The following is a 21,065-nucleotide window of genomic DNA, read 5'->3' as shown; positions in this document are numbered from 1 at the left end:
TTCCAAAAAATTCAAGAGAAGGAACACTTCCAAGCTCCTTCTATGAAGCCAGCATCACCGTAATACCAAAACCAGATAAAGACAACACAATGAAAGAGAATTACAGGCCAATATCCCGCATGAACGTAGATGCCAAAATCCTCAACAAAATTCTAGCAAATCAGATCCAGCAGTACCTCAGAAAGATCATACACCATGCCCAAGTAGGATTTATCCCAGGAATGCAAGAATGGTACAATATCCGCAAATCAATAAACGTGATACATCACATAAACAAATTGAGAGATAAAAATCACATAGTCATATCAATTGATGCAGAAAAAATCATTTGACAAAATCCAACACACTTTCTTGATAAAAGCTCTCAACAAGGTGGGAACAGAAGGATCATACCTCAACATAATAAAAGCTATATATGATATACCCACAGCTAACATCATACTCAATGGGAAAAAACTAAAACCATTTCAGTAAGAAGAGGAACAAGAGAGGGATTCCCAATCTTACCACTCCTGTTTGACATAGTACTGGAAGTATCAGCAATTGCAATTAGACGAGAAGAAGAAATAAAAGGCAAACAAATTAGAAAAGAAGAAGTAAAGCTGTTCTTATTTGCAGAAGACATGATATTGTACATAAAAAAACCAAAAGACTCCATCAAAAAACTAACAGACTTAATAAATTAATTCGGCAATGTAGCAGGATACAAAATTAACGCCAAGAAATCTATGGCATTTCTATACACCAATAGTGAACTTACAGAAAGAGAGACTAAAAAAGGATTCCCATTTACCATTGCACCAAAAAAATTAAGATACTTAGGAATAAACTTAACCAAGGAAGTAAAAGACTTATACGCGGAAAAGTACAGGACAATGAAAAAGAGATAGAAGAAGACGTAAACAGATGGAAGAACATACCATGTTCATGGATTGGTAGAATCAACATCATTAAAATGTCCATACTACCCAAAGCAATCTATAGATTCATTGCACTCCCCATTAAAATACCAAGGACATATTTCACAGACCTAGAAAGAACTCCAAAAATTCATCTGGAATAAAAAAAAAAAAACCCGAATAGCCACAGCAATCCTGAGAAAGAAGAATAAAGTAGGAGGGATCTCAATACCAGATTTCAAGCTGTATTACAAAGCCACTGTCCTCAAAACAGCCTAGTACTGGCACAAGAACAGACATATAGACCAATGGAATGGAATAGAGTATCCAGATATCGACCCAAACCACTATACCCAATTAATATTTGACAAAGGAGGCATGAACATACAGTGGAGTCAAGACAGTCTCTTCAATAAATGGTGTTGGGAAAATTGGACAGATACATGCAAAAAAATGAAACTAGATCACCAACTTACACCATACACAAAAATAAACTCAAAATGGATACAGGCCTTAAACATGAGACGAGAAACCATAAAAATACCAGAGGAATCGACAGGCAGCAAAACCTCAGACATATGCCAAAAGGACTTCTTCACTAATACTACCCCTAGGGCAATGGAAGCCAAAGAGAAAATAAACAAATGGGACTACATCAAAATAAAAAGCTTTTGCACAGCAAAAGAAACCATCAACAAAACAACAAGAAATCCCACTGTATGGGAGAACATATTTGCAAATGTTATCACTGATAAAGGTTTAATCTCCAACATCTACAGGCAGCTTATACAACTTAATAAAAGGAAGATAAATGATCCAGTAAAAAAATGGGCAACAGACCTAAATAGAATCTTTTCGAAAGAAGACAGAAGGAAGGCCAAGAGACACATGAAAACATGCTCAAAGTCACTAATTATCCTAGAGATGCAAATCAAAACAACAACGCGATACCGTCTCACACCTGTCAGAATGGCTATCATCAGCAAATCAACAAACGACAACTGTTCGCGAGGATGCGGAGAAAAGGGAACCCTCGTGCACTTCTGGTGGGAATGCTGACTGGTGCAGCCACTGTGGAGAACAATATGGAGTTTCCTGAAAAAACTGAAAATGGAACTCCCATTTGACCCAGTAATCCCACTCCTTGGAATATATCCTAAGAAACTAGAAACACCAATCAGAAAGGATATATGCACCCCTATGTTCATAGCAGCACAATTTACAATAGCTAAGATTTGGAAACAGCCTAGGTGCCCGTCAGCAGATGACTGGATCAGAAAACTATGGTACATCTGCACAATGGAATACTATGCTGCCATAAAAAAGAAGGAATTCTTACCATTAGTAGCAACCTGGATGGAATTGGAGAACATTATGGTAAGTGAAATAAGCCAGTCAATGAAAGAAAAATACCACATGATCTCACTCATTTGGGGATAATAAAAAACATTATAAACTGATGAACAAAAAGATAGATACAGAGGCAGTAAAGGATCAAACAGACTGTCGAATTACAGCGAGAAGTTTAGGGAGAGGTGGGGGAAATAAGAGATCAACCAAAGGACTTATATGCTTGCATATAAGAATAACCAATGGATGCAAAACATTGGGGTGTGAGGGAATGTATGGGAGTGGGGGGGCCATGGTAAGATATGTACAAATATAATACCTTAATAAAAAAATAAAAAATAACAGAAACTCCCAGAAAACAAAAGCGCTGTTCCTGATGGCTTCACGAGGCAGTTTTACCAAACATTCAAAGAAAAACTAACACCTGTACTCCTCAAACTATTCCAAAAAATTCAAGAGGAAGGAATACTTCAAAGCTCTTTTTATGAGGGAGGCCAACATTATCCTAATTCCAGAACCAGAAAAATACACTGCAAATAGAGTTACAGGTTAATATCCCTGATGAACATAGATGTTAAAATCCTCAACAAGCTTGGCTGGTGTGGCTCACTGGTTGAGCATCGACCTATGAAACAGGAGGTGATGCTTCGATTCCAGGGCAGGGCACATGCATGAGTTGTGGGTTTGATCCCCAGAGCATGCAGAAGGGAGCCAATCAATTATTCCCATTTTGTTGTTGTTGTTGTTAATCCTCACCCAAGGACATTTTCCCTTTGATTTTTAGGGAGATTAGAAGAGAGAGAAACCAATCAATGCATCAAGGGCATGTGCCCTTGACAAGAGAGAAACGTCAATGTGAGAGAAACACATTGACTAGTTGCCTCCTGCAAAAGCCCTGACCAAGGCCTGATCGAGGGAGGAACCTGCAAGCAAGGTACATTCCCGTGATCAGAATCGAACCCAGGACCCTTTGGTCTGCAGGCTGACACTCTATCCACTGATAGAGTGAGCCGAATTGGCTGGGGCCAATGATTCTCTTTCACCATTGATTTTCCTATCATTCTCTCCTTCTCCCTTTCTCTTTGAAATCAATAAAAATATTTAAATAATAAATAAAATCCTCAACAAAACATTAGCAAATCGGATCCAATAATATATTAAAAAGAGGGGGAGAAACCAAGATGGCGGCATAGGTAAACACCTAAACTGCTGCCTCGCACAACAATATCATAACTACAAATAAAACACAAAACGGACACCATCCAGAACCACAGGAAAGCTGGCTGAGTGGAAATTCTACAACTAGAAGAAAAGTGGAAAGCACATTGAGACTCAGAGGAGCTGCAAACGGCTGAGGTACGGAGACTCAAATGCGGAGAGGACGGGTGGCTGTGTGCATGGGCGGCTGACTTTCTACAGTGGGAGAAGGAAGCTCCAGACTGCGCTGACTTCCAGTCCAGGATGAGACGCTGGGAAACCAGACCCATTTGGGGGGAATCTGGACTGTCAGAAAAAGAGAAAGCACACTGAGACCCAGGAACTGTGGAAGGCAGAGGTCAGGAGGCACGTGCACAGAGAGGACTGACTGCTGAAGGGACGGGAGACTGAGTGCGCGTCTGGCTTTCTAAAGCGGGAAAGAGACAGAAGCTCCCGACTGCATTGAACTACAGTTCTGGGCGAGTTTCTGGGAACCCCGACTCATTTGGGGAGAAATTGGACTGTCTAGCAGTGTGCGAAACTCGAGGGTGGCTTTCTCTCAGAGGTGCTTGCAGCGATTACCGAGGGACACTGACACCCAGGGGCCTCAGAGGGCAGGGGAGATGGGAAACCAAGGCTGTCTGCTCCGCCCTGAAACTCCGCCCCATCCAAGCTGAGGTCAGAGGCTTTTGCAATTTTGCAAGTCTTCTCCATAAGAGTGTCCCCAGCACATAAGTTTTCCCAGCATAGATACAGCTGATCCTCACAGCCACTTGGCCTGGAGGTCACTTCCTCCCAGTGATACCAACAACAATCAAGACTTATCTACAACAAGGCATACACACAGTCCACAAAGGGGTGCACCAAGAGTGTCCACCTCAGGTAACTGGGGAGGCTGAGCCACTGTGCCCTAGAGGATAACTACCACACAAAGCTACTCTACCAACTCAGGGAAGCAACAAAAATGCAGAGACAAAGAAACAGATCACAAATGAAAGAAATGGAGCAAAACAAACGACTGAATATAGAGTTCTAAATCACGGTTATACGGTTTTTCATGAATTTCCTAGAAAAGCCTGATAAATTTAGCGAGACCCTCGAGGATATTAAAAGGGACCAACTAGAAATTAAACATACACTGACTGAAATAAAAAATATTATACAGAGACCTAACAACAGACTAGAGGACCGCAAGAATCAAGTCAAAAAGTTGAAATACAAAGAAGCAAAAAACACTCAGCCGGAAAAGCAAAAAGAAAAAAGAATCCAAAAACTTGAAGATAGTGTAAGGAGCCTCTGGGAAAACCTCAAGCATACCAACATGCGAATTATGAGGGTGCCAGAAGAAGAGAGAGAGCAAGATACTCAAAACTCATTTGAAGAAATAATGACAGAAAACTTCCCCTACCTGGTGAAAGAAATAGACTTACAAGACCAGGAAGTGCACAGAACCACAAACAAAAGGAATCAAAAGAGGACCACATCAAGACACATCATAATTAAAATGCCAAGAGCAAAAGACAAAGAGAGAATATTAAAAGCAGCAAGAGTAAAACAGTTCGTTACCCACAAGGGATCACCCATATAATTGTCAACTGATTTCTCAACAGAAACTATGCAGGCCAGACGGGAGTGGCAACAAATATTCAAAGTGATGAATAGCAAGAACCTACAACCAAGATTACTCTACCCAGCAAAGCTAGCATTCAGAATTGAAGGGCAGATAAAGAGCTTCACAGATAAGAAAAAGCTAAAGGAGTTCATCACCACCAAACCAGTATTATATGAAATGCTGAAAGGTATTCTTAAAGAGGAAGAAGAAGAAAAAGGTAAAGATAAAAATTATGAACAAAAAATACATGTCTATCAACAAGTGAACCTAAAAATCAAGTGAATAAAAAATCTGATGAACAGAATAAACTGGTGAATATAATAGAATCAGGGGCATAGAAAGGGAGTGGACTGAAAATTCTTGGGGGGAAAAGGGTGTGGGAGGTGCAGGAAGAGAAAGGACAAAAAGCATACACCTATGGACGAGGACAGTGGGGGGGAGGTAAGGGTAGAGGGTGGGGTGGGAACGAGGTGGAGGGGAGCTATGTGGGGAAAAAAGTGGAACAATTGTAATAATCTGAACAATAAAGATTTATTAAATTAAAAAATATATATATATATATATGATCATATACCATGACCAAGTGGGGTTTAGTCCAAAGATGCAGGCTGGTATAATATTTACAAATCAATAAATATGATACATCACATAAACAAAGATGCCTTATCTAACTAATGCAGGAGGCTGGTCAAGTCAGACCCAGAGAGGGTCTTCCACTTTCTCAATAAGGAAAATAACCATAGTAAAAAAGACTAGGTGTGAGCTGATTACTTGTTTCTTTTTTCTTTTTTAATATATTTTTATTGATTTCAGAGAAGGGAGAGGGAGAGATAGAAACATCAATGATGAGAGAGAATCATTGATCGGCTGCCTCCTGCACACCCCATTCTGGGGATCAAGCCCACAACCCGGGCATGTGACCTTTATTGGAATCGAACCTGGCACCCTCAGTCAGCAAGCCAATGCTCTATCCACTGAGCCAAACCGGCTAGGGCTGGAGAAAGCAAGATGGCGGCATAGGTAAGCACCGAAACTGCTGCCTCACACAACAATTTCAAAACTACAACTAAAAGACAGAACGGACACCATCCAGAACCACAGGAAAGCTGGCTGAGTGGAAATTCTACAACTAAAGAGAAAAGCTCACAGAGAATTGGAGGTACGGCAAAGGGTCTTTATGCGCGCAGAGAGGAAGGGCGGCTGAGAGCCTGGCTAACTTTCTCTGGCGGGAGGGGGAAGGAAGCCCCCGACTGCACTGAACCCCAGTTCCAACTGCACTGAACCCCAGTTCTGGGCGAAACCCCGTGGACCCACGCTCATACAGGAGGAGTCTGGACTGTCAGGTAGAGAGAAAGGCACCTGGAGACTCGGAGACCCGGGGGACACCCTGGGGAACCCCGGCGGGCAGGGATCTGGAGGCGCGTGTGCCAGTGTGCACAAAGACTGCGGAGGTTGTCACAGGGTTTCCCTAGCAGAAGGGAGTCGGAAGCTCCTGACTGCACTTAACCCCAGTTCTGACTGCACTGAACCCCAGTTCCAGGCGAGCCCCTGGAAAACCACACTTTGAGGTGGGGGAATCTGGACTCATGGGCGGAGCCTCGGGAGCCGTGGAAGGCAGAGGTCTGGGAGCGCGCGCCACTGCGCACAAAGATTGCTGAGGTTGCCACAGGCTTTGCCTAGTGGAAGGGAGTCGGAAGCTCCTGACTGCACTGAGCCCCATTTCTGACTGCACTGAACCACAGTTCCAGGAGAGCCCCTGGGGACCGACGCTGTTGTGTGGGGAATCTGGACTCTCGGACGAACTCGGGAGGCAGGGAATGTAGAGGTTTGGAGGCGCGCGCGCGCAAGGGCAAGGCTGACGGGAAGCCAAGACTGTCTGCTCCACCCTGAAACTCCGCCGCATCCAAGCTGAGCACAGAGGCTTTTGTAATTTGACAAGTCTAATCCTATAAGGCTGTCTCCAGCACCAAACTTCTTCCAGTGTAGACACAGCTGATCCTCACAGCCAACTGGCCTACAGGTCAATTCCTCCCAGTGATACCAACAACAATCAAGACTTAACTACAACAAGGCTGTACACACAGTCCACAAAGGGGTGAACCAAGAGTATCCACCTCAGGTTAGCTGGGGAGGCCGACCCACTGGGCCATATTGGAAACCTAGCACCCAAAGCTACCCTACCAACTGAGGGAAGCAATGAAATTGCTGTGACAAAGATACAGATCACAAACAAAAGAAATGAAGGAAAACAAACGACTGGATATAGAATTCAAAACCACGGCTATGAGGCTTTTCAAGAATATCCTAGAAAAGGCCGATAAATATAACGAGACCCTCGAAGATATGAAAAAGGACCAACTAGAAATTAAACATACACTGACTGAAATAAAAAATATTATACAGAGACCCAACAACAGGCTAGAGGAACACAAGAATCAAGTCAAAGAATTGAAATACAAAGAAGCAAAAAACCCTCAACTTAAAAAGAAAAAGAAAAATCCAAAAAGTTGAAGATAGTGTAAGAAACCTCTGGGACAACTTCAAGCGTACCAACATCAGAATTATGGGGGTTACAGAAGAAGAGAGAGAGCAAGATACTGAAAACCTATTGGAAGAAATAATGACCGAAAACTTCCCCTACCTAGTGAAAGAAATAGACTTGCAAGTCCAGGAGGCACACAGAACCCCAAACAAAAGGAATCCAAAGAGCACCACACCAAGACACATCATAATTAAAATGCGAAAAGCAAGAGAGAGAAACCAAGATGGAAGCGTAGGTAAGCACCTAAACTACTGCCCCGCACAACAATTTGAAAACTACAACTAAAAGACAGAACGCACACCATCCAGAACCAGAGGAAAGCTGGCTGAGTGGAAATTCTACAACTAGAAGGAAAGAGGAAAGCTCACGGAGAAGGAGCGGCAAAGGGCTGAGGTACGGAGACACGTGCGTGCAGAAAGGAAGGGCAGCATAGTGCCTGGCTGGCTTTCTCTGGGGGCGGGGGAAGGAAGCCCCTGACTGCACTGAACCCCAGTTCCAGCAGCACTAAACCTCAGTCCCGTGCGAAACCCTGTGGACCCAGGCTCATACAGGGGGAGTTTGGACTGTCAGGTAGAGAGAAAGGCACACGGAGACTCGGAGACTCAGGGGAGCCGCGGCGGCAGGGGTCTGGAGGAGCAAGTGCGCACAAAGACTGACTGCAGAGGTTACCACAGGGTATCCCTAGCGGAAGGGATTCAGAAGCTCCTGACTGCACTGAAACCCAGTTCCGACTGCAATGAACCACAGTTCCGGGCAAGCCCCTGGGGACCCACGCTCTTATGGGGGAAATCTGGACTGTAAGGCGGAAACTCGGGAACGGTGGAAGGCAGAGTTCTGAAGGCACGCGCTCGCAAGCACAGGGCTGACGGGAAGCCAAGACTGTCTGCTCCACCCTGAGACTCCACCCCTTCCAAGCTGAGCTCAGAGACTTTTGCAATCTGGCAAGGCTAATCCTATAAGGCTGTCTCCAGCACCGAAAATCTCCCAGTGTAGACACAGCTGACCCTCACAGCCAACTGGCCTACAGGTCAATTCCTCCCAATGATACCAACAACAATCAAGACTTAACTACAACAAGGCTGTACACACAGTCCACAGAGGGGTGCACCAAGAGTATCCACCTCAGGTTAGCTGGGGAGGCCGACCCACTGGGCCATATAGGAAACCTAGCACACAAAGCTACCCTACCAACTCAGGGAAGCAGTGAAAAATGGGGAGACAATGATACAGATCACAAACGAAAGAAATGGAGGAAAACAAACGACTGGATATAGAATTCAAAACCACGGTTATAAGGCTTTTCAAGAATATCCTAGAAAAGGCCGATAAATATAACGAGACCCTCGAAGATATGAAAAAGGACCAACTAGAAATTAAACATACACTGACTGAAATAAAAAATATTATACAGAGACCCAACAGCAGACTAGAGGAACGCAAGAATCAAGTCAAAGATTTGAAATACAAAGAAGCAAAAAACACTCAACCGGAAAAACAAAAAAAAGAAAAAAAGAATCCAAAAAGTTGAAGATAGTGTAAGAAGCCTCTGGGACAACTTCAAGCGTACCAACATCAGAATTATGGGGGTGCCAGAAGAAGAGAGAGAGCAAGATACTGAAAACCTATTTGAAGAAATAATGACTGCTGAAATCTTCACCCACCTGGTGAAAGAAATAGACTTACAAGTCCACGAAGCGCACAGAACCCCAAACAAAAGGAATCCAAAGAGGACCACGCCAAGACACATCATAATTAAAATGCCAAGATCAAAAGACAAAGAGAGAATATTAAAAGCAGCAAGAGAAAAACAGTTAATTACCTACAAGGGAGCACCCATACGATTGTCAGCTGATTTCTCAACAGAAACTATGCAGGCTGGATGGAAGTGGCACGAAATATTCAAAGTGATGAATATCAAGAACCTACAACCAAGATTACTCTACCCAGCAAAGCTATCATTCAGAATTGAAGGGCAGATAAAGAGCTTCACAGATTAAGAAAAAGCTAAAGGAGTTCATCACCACCAAACCAGTATTATATGAAATGCTGAAAGGTATTCTTAAAGAAGAGGAAGAAGAAAAAAGTAAAGATAAAAATTATGAACAACAAATACATATCTATCAACAAGTGAACCTAAAAATCAAGTAAATTAAAAACCTGAGGAACAGAATAATCTGGTGAATATAATAGAATCAGGGGCATAGAAAGGGACTGATAATTCTCAGGGCGAAAGGGGTATGGGGGTGTTCAGGAACAGACTGGACAAACATCATACACCTATGGATGAGGACAGTGGGGGAGAGGTAAGGGCAGAAGGTGGGGTGGGAACCGGGTGGAGGGGAGCTATGGGGGGAAAAAGGAGAAACAATTGTAATAATCTGAATAAAGATTTATTAAAAAAAAAAAAAACGGCTAGGGCTAATAGCTTGTTTCATTAGCAACAAATTTATATGCTACCTATTGTGTCTTTAGACTGATTATTTCCCAACATGAACAGTAATTTTACCTGACAAAGTACTTAGATCCTTTACTACAGAACCAAAATTTGGTTTCTTATTTTTAATAATCCTCACCTTAGGATATTTTTTCCATTGATTTTTTTTTTTTTTTTTTTTTTTTTTAGAGAGTGAAATGGAGGGGGATAGACAGAGAAAAACATCGACATGAGAGAGGCATATTAATTGGTTGCCTCTCACACGATCCTCGACCAGGAACAGAGCCTCGACTAGGAACTGGGGATTCAGCCTGCAACGAAGATACGTGCCCTTGACTGGAATCGAACCCAGGACCCTTTAGTCTGCAGGCCGACACTATATCCACTGAGCCAAACGGCTAGGGCAAAATGGAGTTTTTAGTTATTGGCTAAATGATTATTCATCCCCACTGAAGCACAAATAAGACAAAGAAGGCGGGAATTTGGCCCAAAGTCACAAAGTTAAATTGTAAGAAAGAAGTCTACTCAATAGAAGCAATTTGCCAAAAATCAGTTAACATCCTTATAAGAGTTAAAAGTTTATATTCTTCATCAGCCAAGGGCCTACTCTCAGAGAAATTTTTTTCCAATTATAAGAGTTACTAAAAGCCCAGCGAGGGAAATCGCGTGGCCCCGCCCACCCTGTCGGGTTTGTTTTGCTGCGTCCGCCACAGCCACCACCACCACCACCACCACCGCCACTGCCACTGCCACTGCGGGCCTCGGGAGCTCATTTTTGCCTTGCTGGTCCCCATTCCTCTCCCCAGTGGTGAGTGTCTGAGCCTTTGGCCGCTCTGAGCCTTTGGCTGCTCTGAACCGTTTGGCTCTTTCCGTTAGTAACAGCTTTTACCTGTTACTAGGTGTGCCCCCGCCCCTCCTCCCCAAGGGAACACCTCGGCTAGCTACTTGGGGACTCACGCCACACGCCCCACCCCCGCCTGCCTGATGCCCATCCCCTGCGCCTTCTTCACCATACGGCCCCTGGAGAGCCAGTGGAGAGCCTGTGCTGTGGGACTCCCCTGAGTCCCAGAGTCCCGCTCCATGGCGCCAGCGGGTATGCAGCATCAAGTCCCTGCCCACCCACCCACTCACGCCCACCCCACCCATCCACAAGCTGCGAGAGCCGCTGCTCATTTGGTCATGATGCCATAACGGCTTAACAACAACAGGCCTTTTATGATATAGATAGTGCTCTATAAAAGTACAAGCTAATCAAGTAAACAATGAGAAACAAAAATTTTAGCATGGCCTGTGATAATGTCAACTTAAATCCAGAGAATACAAACACCTCCCTGTACCCTATTTGCCAATCTTCCTTCCAAGTATTCTGGTTAAACTACTCACAGGTAAATTTATTTCTCCTCTCTTGAAAGGGCTGGGTGGTTAGGAATGAAATGACCAAGTCCAAAAGGTAGAAAAATAGATTCAATGAACATATAAAAAAACATAAACCAAGAAAACAGTCATTTCATAACTTACTGATTGGTTGATGACTACATAAGAGCCCTGATTCTTTATTTTCCTTAAAACACTCCCCTCCAGTTTCAAATGTATAAAAATGTATTCTTGAAGCTAGAAACATCAACCAGAAAGGATATATGCGCCCCTATGTTCATAGCAGCACAATTTACCATAGCTAAGATTTGGAAACTGCCCAAGTGCCCATCAGCAGATGAGTGGATTAAAAAACTGTGGTACATCTACACAATGGAATACTACGCTGCGCTAAAAAAGAAGGAATTCCTACCATTTGCAACAACATGGATGGAACTGGAGAGCATTATGCTAAGTAAAATAAGCCAGTCAGAGAAAGATAAGTATCACATGATCTCACTCATTTGTGGAATATAATGAACAACATAAACTGATGAACAAAAACAATACCAGAGACAGAAACATTGATCAGACCATCAAACCTCAGAGGGAAGGTAGGGGAGGGTGGGGGTAAGGGGGAGAGATCAACCAAAGGACTTGTATGCATGCATATGGGCCTAGCCAATGAACACAGCCAACAGGGGGGTGAAGGCGTGAGTGGGGGGGATGGGGGGGTAATGGGGGAATAAGGATACATATGTAACACCTTAATCAATAAAGAAATTTAAAAAAATGTATTCATCATCAATAATTGTTGGTCAGATGCTAGGCAATATTTAAGAGAGAGAATTCTTACCTCTTTAGCTGATACTGATTTAAGTTCTTCTGGATCCAATATATCTATCCTGAGTTTCTCAAAATTTTTCCGAAATTCAGAATAGATTTGGTCATCCACTTTGGTGAGTTTCAGGAACTGTGGGTCAACTGATGAAATCAGCTGCCAGACAATAAGACAACATACATATGCTAGTCTCTAATTTACTACACTTCTATTCCCCCTTCCTCAAAAAACTTATGGTTTTCAGGGCAGAAGAGTTCATTAGGAAGTATATAAAGAGCTTAGGTTTCAGATGAAATCATGAGATAGTTTTAAAGGGTCATAATACCCTACAGTCCATTTCACCAATTCACATACTTTTGGCTTTGGCACTGCCTGGCTATTGCCCTCTGTGGTTCATCCATTCAGTCAACAAGTATTTATTAAGTGCCTACTATGGGCCCAGCACCCTTTTCTCAGCAACAGAAATATGGGAAAAGAAGCTCAACTCCTCATTGTCAAGACAAAATTCACTTCCTCACCCCTGTTTTCTGTAGGTAAGATCTTACAGTAATAAAAATTATCTCTAAAACACAATTGTTTAAGTTGCTGAGAATAGTGATTAACAGAAAATCAAACAGTACATGTTTAATTCTTCTTAATAATGATGATAGAAAACTCACCCTGTAGTAGACTTCAGCATGCTGCATTGCTCTCATGGCCCATGCCATTTCAATATCAGGCTGCAAATGAGTAAAAAAATGACAGGTCAGGGACATTAAAAATGGCGTCAGAGTAAGTAGATGCTGCACGAACATGCTCCCAGGGCCAAATGGAAATTACAACTAAAATACAGAAAAACTTCCTGAATAATCACCGGAAGATTCACTAGAGAGAACCCTGATAACCAAAGATGGAAAGTAGAGACTGCATAAAGACTGAGAGGAGGGGCGGAGGCACAAAAGGGCTGGCCAGGCTCCGACAAACAGCAACTAAAGTTCCAGAGAGATATCTCAGCTCTGGGGGGATGCCACTGAGAACTCTGGGGTCTAATCCCCAAGCTGGGCACCCAAGCAGAGAGCACCAGAACTGAAAAGGGTACCCACATAACACCTGGCTTTGAAAAGCAGCAGGGTTGCTGTCAGCCAGGGAGAGACAGTAGGAAATGCAGGTCCTCTCTACAAGGGCCAACGCACAAAATTTCCTGTGGACACTCACCTGTGCTGTGGCAGAGGGAGGGCAGAATGGACTGGAGGTGTGTAAGCAGAAGTCAGGATAGGAGGGGGGAGAAAAATGGCGGCGGAATAGACAGACGTGTTCCGAGCCTTGTCCCGGAGCAGAAAGAAAGAACAGCTGAGGGTCGCACTAGGAGTGTTTGTTGGCAAGTTGGGGGACAGCTGAACTCCAGAAGAAGGTGGGAGACTGCTAGATGGGGTTCCCCTGACCTGGCAGCTCCCACTGCGGCTGGGTCCCCTCCCGGAGCTGCGGGCTTGGACGCGGAGTCGCCGCCATCTGGAACCAGAAAGTGGAGCTTATCGGAAGCCTGAGAATCCACAACTGCGGCACCCACGGAACAGCTGCGAGCCCCAGTACAACGCTCCCCAATTGGCGCAAACACACGGGTTCAGAGGAGCTCTACACTCCACCACGGAAAGGTCAGATTTCGCCTGGGATAAGGTGAGGTCTCTGATCCCAGCGCGAGAGAGGAACGCGCGTTTTGCGGGAGCTGGAGGACCAGGGAAGTCTGTGCCTAGAAAAATCGGTGGCTGCTGGGGCTGGCGTGATCTGTGAATGTGGAAGGGGGTCCTCAGAGCTGCTAACAGAAGGGTTCTCTAAAAAGCAACCCATTTTGATCTGAAGTGCAGGGACACCCTAAGAATTTCAGGGGTGTGCTAGACTTACGCGCAGCCACGGAGTGCGCACACTTGGGCTTTTTCCTCTTGAAATTCTTGCTTCTGGTTACAAAGCCCAATTCATAGGTTCACCCAGTTGGGGACACCCTGGGAGACTGCAGGGCAAAGTTGTTTTTCTGGAACCTGGGGATCGGAGCGGGGAGTGACCATCGGAGAGCCAGCTCTGAGGCAGCCCACTCCCACAAACCGGTAGTGAGTGCCACAGGGAAAGAAGGCTCTAACACTCCCTAGAGAGGCCATAGATAAACCCGGAAGTCAATCCAGAAACACTGCCACCCAGGGGCTGAATCACAAATTGACTCTTGTGTAATCAAAAATAAAGGAATACGAATTAAGACACACCGCCTGCTTAAAATCAGGACTGGCTTACATCACTGAAGAGCAGTGGAACGCAGGGAACTGCAATATTGTCCGGACTGAGGAACAGGCGTGCCAAACAGAACAACAGAGGAAGTGAATGACCTTCACTACTCCACATTTTATTTTTATTTTTTTATTTTCATTTTTTGCATCTTTTACTCAAGAAACTAATTTTTTTCCTCACTTGATTTTACCTTTTTAATTATTACATTTTTATTTTCAATCCGTATTATTACTACTGCTATTTTATCTTTTTTTTTTTAAGTGTCATTTTATTTTCTCTTCATTTTGTTTTGGGATTAATGTTCTACATTCTAATTTTATCTTACCTTTAGCATCATTTTACTCTATTTCAAATCTACCTTTATGCCATCACTCTCTTCCTCACTTTTCCCTTTTCAGTGTCCTGTTTATCTTACCCCTTTCCTGCTTTAGATTTTCCCTATTCTTTCTGTTTACCCCCTTTTAAAATTTCACCCTACTTATATATCTAATCTCCAATCCCCTGCTCCAAGTCCATACACACCTCTCTCTTCGCTGTATTAACTATCCAAAAAATTGTTTTTCTCTCTGTCCTTTTGTTGTTGTTCGCTTGAATGTAGATTATATCGAATTTTTATGCTTTTTTGTGAGATTGTTTTGCTTATTCTTCTTTTGTTTATTTTTTTGTTTGTTTAGTGTTTCTGTCTTCCCTTGCCTCACTCAATATTAGTTGGTGTTGTAGTTTGTATTAATCCCAATGTACTTGTTGCTGGCATTTGCTGGGATAAGTGATTGTTCTATTGGAGTTTTATCCCCAATATATATAGTCTGTTTCCCTTTCTCTCTTAGTCTCTTTCTTGTCTCTCTTACTTTTTATTCTTCTTTTTTTCCCTTTTCCCAATTTCATTTTGACACCCCTTTTTTTTTTCTTCTTCTTCTTTCTTTCTTTTTCCTCTTCTTCTTTCTCTACTATCCCCTAATTTGCCTTTCTCTGGTGATCACCTTTATTGGAGGTTATTAATATCGTGAATACATTTCTGTTCAGTGCCTTGTGTGTTGTACCTGGTAGTGCTGTATTTTGTGCCTTTAAATCGATGCAGGAGAGAGAGAACTACATAACCAGACACCCAGAGAAGAGAGACCATGGGGAGACAAAGACACAGCCCGCATATGAAAGAAAAGCAGGCATCACCAGAAAAGGAAGTAAACGAAATGGAAGCAAGCAACCTTCCAGAAAAAGAATTCAGAGAAATGGTCATAAGGTGGCTGAAAAGAATGGAAGACAAATTCGACAATGTGAGCAAGAACCAAGAGGAAATGAAGAAGAACCAAGAAGAAATGAAAAATGACATCGCTGCTGTAAAGAACTCAATAGAAAGCATCAAGAGTAGACTAGAAGAAGCAGAGGACCGCATCGGTGAGCTAGAAGACAAGATGGGAAAAAATACCCAAGTAGAGCAACTTCTAGAAAAAAAAATTAAAAGGCAGGAGGAGAGCCTAAGGGAACTTTGGGACAACACAAAACAAAACAACATCCGCATAATAGGGGTTCCAGAAGGAAAGGAAGCTGAGCAAGGAATAGAAAACCTACTTGAAGAAATAATGACAGAAAATTTCCCTGATATAGAGAAGAAAAAACCCACACAAATCCAAGAAGCTCACAGAGTCCCAAGCAAAATGAACCCCAAAAGACCGACGCCAAGGCACATTGTAATTAAATTGGCAAACACCAACGACAAAGTAAGAATCTTAAAAGCGGCCAGAGAGAGACAGAAAGTTACATACAAAGGAACCCCCATCAGACTAGCAACTGATTTCTCAACAGAAACTCATCAGGCCAGAAGGGAATGGAATGAAATATACAAAGTCATGCAAAGGAAGGGTCTGAATCCAAGAATACTGTACCCAGCAAGGCTATCAATCAAAATTGAAGGTGAAATCAGGAGCTTCACAGACAAAAAAGGACTAAGGGAATTTAATACCACCAAACCAGCAATGCAAGAAATGCTAAAGGGTCTTCTGTAAAAAAAAAAAAAGAAATAGGAAGCGAAGAAGGAACACAGGTGTAAAGAATAGGAATGGCGACAAATAAGTACCTATCAATAATAACTTTAAATGTAAACGGATTAAATGCCCCAATCAAAAGACATAGGGTAATGGATTGGATAAGAAAACATGACCCATATATCTGCTGTCTACAAGAAACCCACCTCAGAAAAAAAGACGCACACAGACTGAGGGTGAAGGGATGGAAAAAGGTTTTCCAGGCAAATGGAACTGAAAAAAAAGCTGGGGTAGCAATACTTATATCTGACAAATTAGATCTCAAACTGAAGGACATAACAAGAGATAAGGAAGGCCACTTCATAATACTAAAGGGAGCAATCCAACAAGAAGAAATAACTCTGGTAAACATATATGCACCCAATACAGGAGCACCCAAATACATAAAAAAACTCCTGGAGGATATCAAGGGAGAGATTGACAGCAATACAATCATAGTAGGAGACTTTAATACCCCACTATCACCATTGGACAAATCCTCTAAACAAAAAATCAGCAAAGAAACATCAATCCTAAATGACTCACTAGACCAGATGGAATTAATTGACATCTTCAGAACATTTCACCCCAAAGCCACAGAATATACATTCTTCTCAAGTGCACATGGGTCATTTTCAAAGATAGACCATATGTTGGGACATAGGCAAAGTCTCTTCAAATTCAAGAAGATTGAAATCATATCAAGCATCTTCTCAGACCACAGTGGCATAAAACTGGAAATCAACTACAATAAAAACAACCCAAAGAAATCAAACACATGGAGACTAAACAGCATGCTATTAAACCATGACTGGGTTACCAGAGAGATCAAAGAAGAAATAAAAAACATCATGACAACAAATGACAATGAAAACACTACAATCCAAAATCTATGGGACACAGCAAAAGCAGTCTTGAGAGGGAAGTTCATAGCTCTACAAGCCTACTGCAAAAAACAAGAAACAGGGGTAATAAATTACCTAACCCAACAACTCAAAGAGTTAGAAAAAGAGCAACAAGAAAAGCCCAGTGTAAGCAGAAGGAAGGAAATAATAAAGATCAGAGCACAGATAAACGACATAGAGACCAAAGAAACAATACAAAAGATCAACAAAACCAAGAGCTGGTTCTTTGAAAGGATAAACAAGATTGATGAACCTCTAGCCAGGCTCACCAAGAAGCAGAGAGAGAGGACCCAAATAAACAAAATCAGAAATGAAAGAGGTGAAATAACAACAGATCCCGCCGAAATACAAAGGATTGTTAAAAAATACTACGAACAACTCTATTCCAACAAACTGGACAACCTGGAGGAAATGGTCATATTCCTAGAAAAATATAACCTTCCAAAAGTCAATCAGGAAGAATCTAAACAGCTCAATATGCCAGTAACTATGGAAGAAATTGAAGCAGTCATCAAAGAGCTTCCGGCAAACAAAAGCCCGGGGCCAGACGGCTTCACAGGAGAGTTTTACCAAACATTCAAGGAAGAACTAAAACCTATCCTCCTCAGACTATTCCAAAAAATTCAAGAGGAAGGAACACTTCCAAGCTCCTTCTATGAAGCCATCATCACCCTAATACCAAAACCAGATAAAGACAACACAATGAAAGAGAATTACAGGCCAATATCCCTCATGAATGTAGATGCCAAAATCCTCAACAAAATTCTAGCAAATCGGATCCAGCAGTACATCAGAAAGATCATACACCATGACCAAGTAGGGTTTATCCCAGGAATGCAAGGATGGTTCAATATCCGAAAATCAATAAATGTGGTACATCACATAAACAAATTGAAAGATAAAAATCACATAGTCATATCAATTGATGCAGAAAAAGCATTTGAAAAAATCCAACACCCTTTCTTGATAAAAACTCTCAACAAGGTGGGAATAGAAGGATCATACCTCAACATAATAAAAGCTATATATGATAAACCCACAGCTAACATCATACTCAATGGGCAAAAACTAAAACCATTTCCCCTAAGAACAGGAACAAGACAAGGATGCCCACTCTCACCACTCCTGTTTGACATAGTACTGGAAGTATTAGCCATTGCAATTAGACAAGAAGAAGAAATAAAAGGCATCCAAATTGGAAAAGAAGAAGTAAAGCTGTCCTTATTTGCAGATGACATGATATTGTACATAAAAAACCCGAAAGACTCTATCAAAAAACTAACAGACTTAATAAATGAATTCGGCAAGGTAGCAGGATACAAAATTAACGCCAAGAAATCTATGGCATTTCTATACACCAACAGTGAACTTACAGAAAGAGAGACTAAAAAAGCAATCCCTTTTTCCATCGCACCAAAAAAATTAAGATACTTAGGAATAAACCTAACCAAGGAGGTAAAAGACCTATATGCGGAAAACTACAGGACACTGAAAAAAGAGATAGAGGAAGATGTAAACAGATGGAAGAACATACCATGTTCATGGATTGGTAGAATCAACATCATCAAAATGTCCATACTACCCAAAGCAATCTATACATTCAATGCACTCCCCATTAAAATACCAACAGCATATTTCACAGACCTAGAAAGAACTCTCCAAAAATTCATCTGGAATAAAAAAAGACCCCGAATAGCCACAGCAATCCTGAGAAAGAAGAATAAAGTAGGAGGGATCTCAATACCAGATTTCAAGCTGTATTACAAAGCCACTGTCCTCAAAACAGCCTGGTACTGGCACAAGAACAGACATATAGATCAATGGAATAGAATAGAGAATCCAGATATCGACCCAAACCAATATGCGCAATTAATATTTGACAAAGGAGGCATGAGCATACAATGGAGTCAAGACAGTCTCTTCAATAAATGGTGTTGGGAAAATTGGACAGATACATGCAAAAAAATGAAACTAGATCACCAACTTACACCATACACAAAAATAAACTCAAAATGGATACAGGACTTAAATATAAGACGGGAAACCATAAAAATACTAGAGGAATCCACAGGCAGCAAAATCTCAGACATATGCCAAAAGAACTTTTTCAGTGATACTGCCCCTAGGGCAATGGAAGCCAAAGAGAAAATAAACAAATGGGACTACATCAAAATAAGAAGCTTTTGCACAGCAAAAGAAACCATCAACAAAACAACAAGAAACCCCACTGTATGGGAGAACATATTTGCAAATGGTATCACTGATAAAGGTTTAATTTCCAACATCTACAGGCAGCTTATACAACTTAATAAAAGGAAGATAAATGATCCAATAAAAAAATGGGCAACGGACCTAAATAGAATCTTTTCGAAAGAAGACAGAAGGAAGGCCAAGAGACACATGAAAACATGCTCAAAGTCACTAATTATCCGAGAGATGCAAATCAAAATGACAATGCGATACCATCTCACACCTGTCAGAATGGCTATCATCAACAAATCAACAAACAACAAGTGTTGGCGAGGATGCGGAGAAAAAGGAACCCTCGTGCACTGCTGGTGGGAATGCAGACTGGTGCAGTCACTGTGGAGAACAGTATGGAGTTTCCTCAAAAAACTGAAAATGGAACTCCCATTTGACCCAGTAATCCCACTCCTAGGAATATATCCTAAGAAACCAGAAACACCAATCAGAAAGGATATATGCACCCCTATGTTCATAGCAGCACAATTTACAATAGCTAAGATTTGGAAACAGCCTAGGTACCCGTCAGCAGATGACTGGATCAGAAAACTATGGTACATCTACACAATGGAATACTATGCTGCCATAAAAAAGAAGGAATTACTACCATTTGTAGACACCTGGATGGAATTAGAGAACATTATGCTAAGTGAAATAAGCCAGTCAATGAAAGAAAAATACCACATGATCTCACTCATTTAGGGATAATGAAAAACATTATAAACTGATGAACCAAAAGATAGTTACAGAGGCAGTAAAGCATCAAACAGAGTGTCTAATCACAGCGGAAGGTTAGGGAGAGGTGGGGGAAATAGGAGATCAACTGAAGGACTTGTATGCATGCATATAAGAGTTACCAACGGCTGCAAAACATTGGGGGGTGAGGGCAGGTATGGGAGTGGGGTGGGGGGGGCAATGGTAAGATATGTACACATATAATACCTTAATAAAAATTTGAAAAAAAAAAAGAAAAAAAAAAAGAAGTCAGGATAGGAGGCTCTGAGCTTAGAGCTTAGAAATCAGACACCCCGTTTCCTGTGCCAAGTCATTCGCTCATGCTGCAGAGATCATCTTTCTCATGCAGACATTTGCTATACAGGCAACCTTGCCTGGGGGGAAGACAGTTGATGCACCTATTGGAAAACACCTCCCCCCTCCCCCCGCCGTACTCCCACAGTGCAAAGTTGCTCAGGCCCATTAAAAGACTGAGAATAAGTTAGCCTCCAGACAGAAGCAACTGCTCTACCCTGTTGAAAAAAATTCTTGCCATGCCTATGGATGATTGCCTGGGGCAATCAAGACAAAATCCTATCAGTGTAGACAGAGGCAGTTTCTGGAGGCTGTAAGTCTGTCTGATCTAATTAGTCAGAAACAGAGTTTGACACTGTCCTGTACCAGATATTGAGAGACTTAG

General features: G+C 42.2%; 1 protein-coding gene across 3 annotated transcripts in view; it reads right to left on the bottom strand.

Annotated features, from left to right (window-relative positions):
- Positions 1-21,065, bottom strand: part of PBDC1 (polysaccharide biosynthesis domain containing 1) — a 116,873-nt gene that overhangs the window by 62,736 nt on the left and 33,072 nt on the right. For 2 of the 3 annotated variants that reach the window (XR_013959810.1, XM_080653743.1), the window contains exons 3-4: positions 12,888-12,947; positions 12,244-12,384 (exon numbers count right to left, since the gene is read on the bottom strand). Coding sequence is in view for 2 of the 3 variants with exons in the window: in XM_080653743.1 (XP_080509869.1) it covers positions 12,244-12,384; positions 12,888-12,947 (201 nt within the window). In the remaining variant the exon portion in view is untranslated. The remainder of the gene's footprint in view (positions 1-12,243; positions 12,385-12,887; positions 12,948-21,065) is intronic. The other variant, XM_080653744.1, reaches the window with a different exon arrangement.

The sequence above is a fragment of the Plecotus auritus genome, assembly GCF_963455305.1.
Source record: "Plecotus auritus genome assembly, chromosome: X".
Classification (NCBI taxonomy): domain Eukaryota; kingdom Metazoa; phylum Chordata; class Mammalia; order Chiroptera; family Vespertilionidae; genus Plecotus; species Plecotus auritus.
This window is presented reverse-complemented; position numbering and strand designations above follow the sequence as displayed.